Genomic DNA, 2,500 nt, shown 5'->3' with positions numbered 1-2,500 from the left:
TTGTGTCATGTCGTGTCGTGTGTCTGTCAGAGGCTCACCTGTTTGGCAGTTGGCGCCGGTGTAGCCAGGTGGGCAGTGGCAGGTGGGCTCTCCATTCTCCGCCAGTCTGCATTCTCCCTGCCCGCACTGGTGCCCCCTACAGGAGGGCGGCTCCTGGTGCAGCTGGCAGTACTGGCCAATGAAGCCCTCCGCACACTGGCAGCTGTAGGAGGAGCCTCGGGGCACACACAGACCGTGCACACACCTGAGGGAGAGGGAGGGAGAGAGAGAGGGAGGGAGAGAGAGAAGGAGAGATGGGAGAGAGAAGGAGAGAGGGGAGAGAGAGATGGAGGGGAGAAAGAGTAGAGGAGGAAAGGGAGAGAGAGAGAGATTCATTTATATTTGGAGTTTATAGATTATTATACTTCAGCATTGAAAAGCGAAATGAGTTTAAAGAGATTAAAATTAATTTGAGATGATATATTTTTGTGTGTGAAAGCAGTAATGATGTCACAACTGACCTGTTGTGATGCAGTATTGTGTCTGTAACTGACCTGTTGTGTTATATGGTGTTGTGTCTGTAACTCACCTGTTGTGATGTGGTATTGTGTCTGTAACTGACCTGTTGTGATGTGGTATTGTGTCTGTAACTGACCTGTTGTGTTATATGGTATTGTGTCTGTAACTCACCTGTTGTGATATGGTGTTGTGTCTGTAACTGACCTGTTGTGATGTGGTGTTGTGTCTGTAACTGACCTGTTGTGATGTGGTGTTGTGTCTGTAACTGACCTGTTGTGATGTGGTATTGTGTCTGTAACTCACCTGTTGTGATGTGGTGTTGTGTCTGTAACTGACCTGTTGTGATGTGGTGTTGTGTCTGTAACTGACCTGTTGTGATGTGGTATTGTGTCTGTAACTGACCTGTTGTGGTGTGGTATTGTGTCTGTAACTCACCTGTTGTTCTGGCAGGAGCTTGGGGAGGCCAGCTGGTCACAGAGTGCTCCTGTCCGGCCGGGTGGGCACTCACAGGTGATGCCCGTCTCACCTGTCTGCCTACAGGTGCCCTGGGCACACACGCTACAGGAGTGGCAGCCAGGCAGCACCCCCTCCGACCCCCGCGGGGCGCCCCCCAGGTCCTGCAGCTCCCCGTTTATCCGCACATTGTGCACGCAGCCGTTGAAGGACTGGGAAGGCCGGTCAGGGCCCGGACGCAAACCTGACGCACCAATCAGAGCAGGGACGCCTGCAGGAAACAAACAAACAAATAAACAAAGAGAAACAATAAGAGAAATATATATGTGAATGCCTGTGACATCATTAGATCATATATTTATATTATGTGAGATTCCACACGGTAGAAGACTCTAAATGACAATAGGTTTATCCTCCAATCAAAAAGCATAGGTGTTAAATTGTTGGCTTCTTGCTAGTCATTTCTAAACTCAAGCATGATGTGGCTTATGGACTTTCATTTAAGCAAAGAGATTATTAAGGTGTCAGTGCATTGTGTGTGTTTCTGTTTGTGTGTGTGTGTGTGTGTGTGTGTGTGTGTGTGTGTGTGTGTGTGTGTGTGTGTGTGTGTGTGTGTGTGTCTGTGTCTCACCCCCGACGAACAGCTGTGTGTTGTGGTCCACTGAGGGCTGGCGTGAGAGCTTGCCCAGACTCTTAGGGGAGCCCTTATCCACCACCAGACTCAGAGTCTGATTCTGTATCAGCAGCTCCACCGTGTGGAAGATACCGTCATTCACCGACTCCACACTACGGAGAGAGAGAGGGAGAGGGGGAGAGGGAGGAGGGAGGAGGGAGAGAGAGAGAGGGAGGAAGAGAGGAGAGAAGGTAAACACGCTGGCATAAAAACACACACACTGTAATCCCCTAAAGGGCTAAAGGAGCACTGCAGTCTGGACACACGTGTGTCATTCTCACATTTGTCCTGCAGGGGGCTCCCTCCCCCATCCTTCCCATCACTCTTCTCTGACTCCAGCCCCCCACTCAGTGCTGTGCTGTGCTGCGGCCTCATGGGTAATTGTGTTATGGTTGTGGGAAGTGTGTGTGTGTGTGTGTATGTGGGGACCAGCCTGGGGACACAACCACAGAGACCCCAATGACCTTGACGTGTGTGAGGGTGGGTGGGTCAGCTAAGGGCTCACTGCGTGTGTGAGTTTGCATGTGTGTGTGTGTGTGTGTGTGTGTGTGTTCTCCTTGTGCCTGGAGGGGAGACAGCAGGGTAGCTACAGACAGTCAGAGACAGTGGCTTGGCAGGGGCTTCACTCACAGAGGGAGAGTGTGTGTGTGTGTGTGTGTGTGTGTGTGTGTGTGTGTGTGTGTGTGTGTGTGTGTGTGTGTGCGTGTGTGTGTGTGTGTTTGGGCCTGGGGTAGTGAAATAAATCTAAGCATGTGGCATCATTCTCTGCCCTTTCTGGTCCCTCTCTTTTCTCTTTCTCTCTCTCTGACTTTACCCTCCCTCTTCTCTCCTTTCTCTCTCTTTCTTATTTTTCCTCATTCCCTCTCTCTGACATGG

At 50.7% G+C, this 2,500-nt stretch overlaps 1 protein-coding gene across 1 annotated transcript in view; it reads right to left on the bottom strand.

The window, feature by feature from the left end:
- LOC105906150 (slit homolog 3 protein) overlaps positions 1-2,500 on the bottom strand; it is a 23,903-nt gene that overhangs the window by 1,119 nt on the left and 20,284 nt on the right. Inside the window, exons 15-17 of the mRNA XM_031569816.2 lie at positions 1,583-1,737; positions 934-1,222; positions 39-244 (exon numbers count right to left, since the gene is read on the bottom strand). Of these exons, the coding sequence (XP_031425676.2) occupies positions 39-244; positions 934-1,222; positions 1,583-1,737 (650 nt within the window). The remainder of the gene's footprint in view (positions 1-38; positions 245-933; positions 1,223-1,582; positions 1,738-2,500) is intronic.

The sequence above is a fragment of the Clupea harengus genome, chromosome 6 (assembly GCF_900700415.2).
Source record: "Clupea harengus chromosome 6, Ch_v2.0.2, whole genome shotgun sequence".
Lineage (NCBI taxonomy): Eukaryota > Metazoa > Chordata > Actinopteri > Clupeiformes > Clupeidae > Clupea > Clupea harengus.
This window is presented reverse-complemented; position numbering and strand designations above follow the sequence as displayed.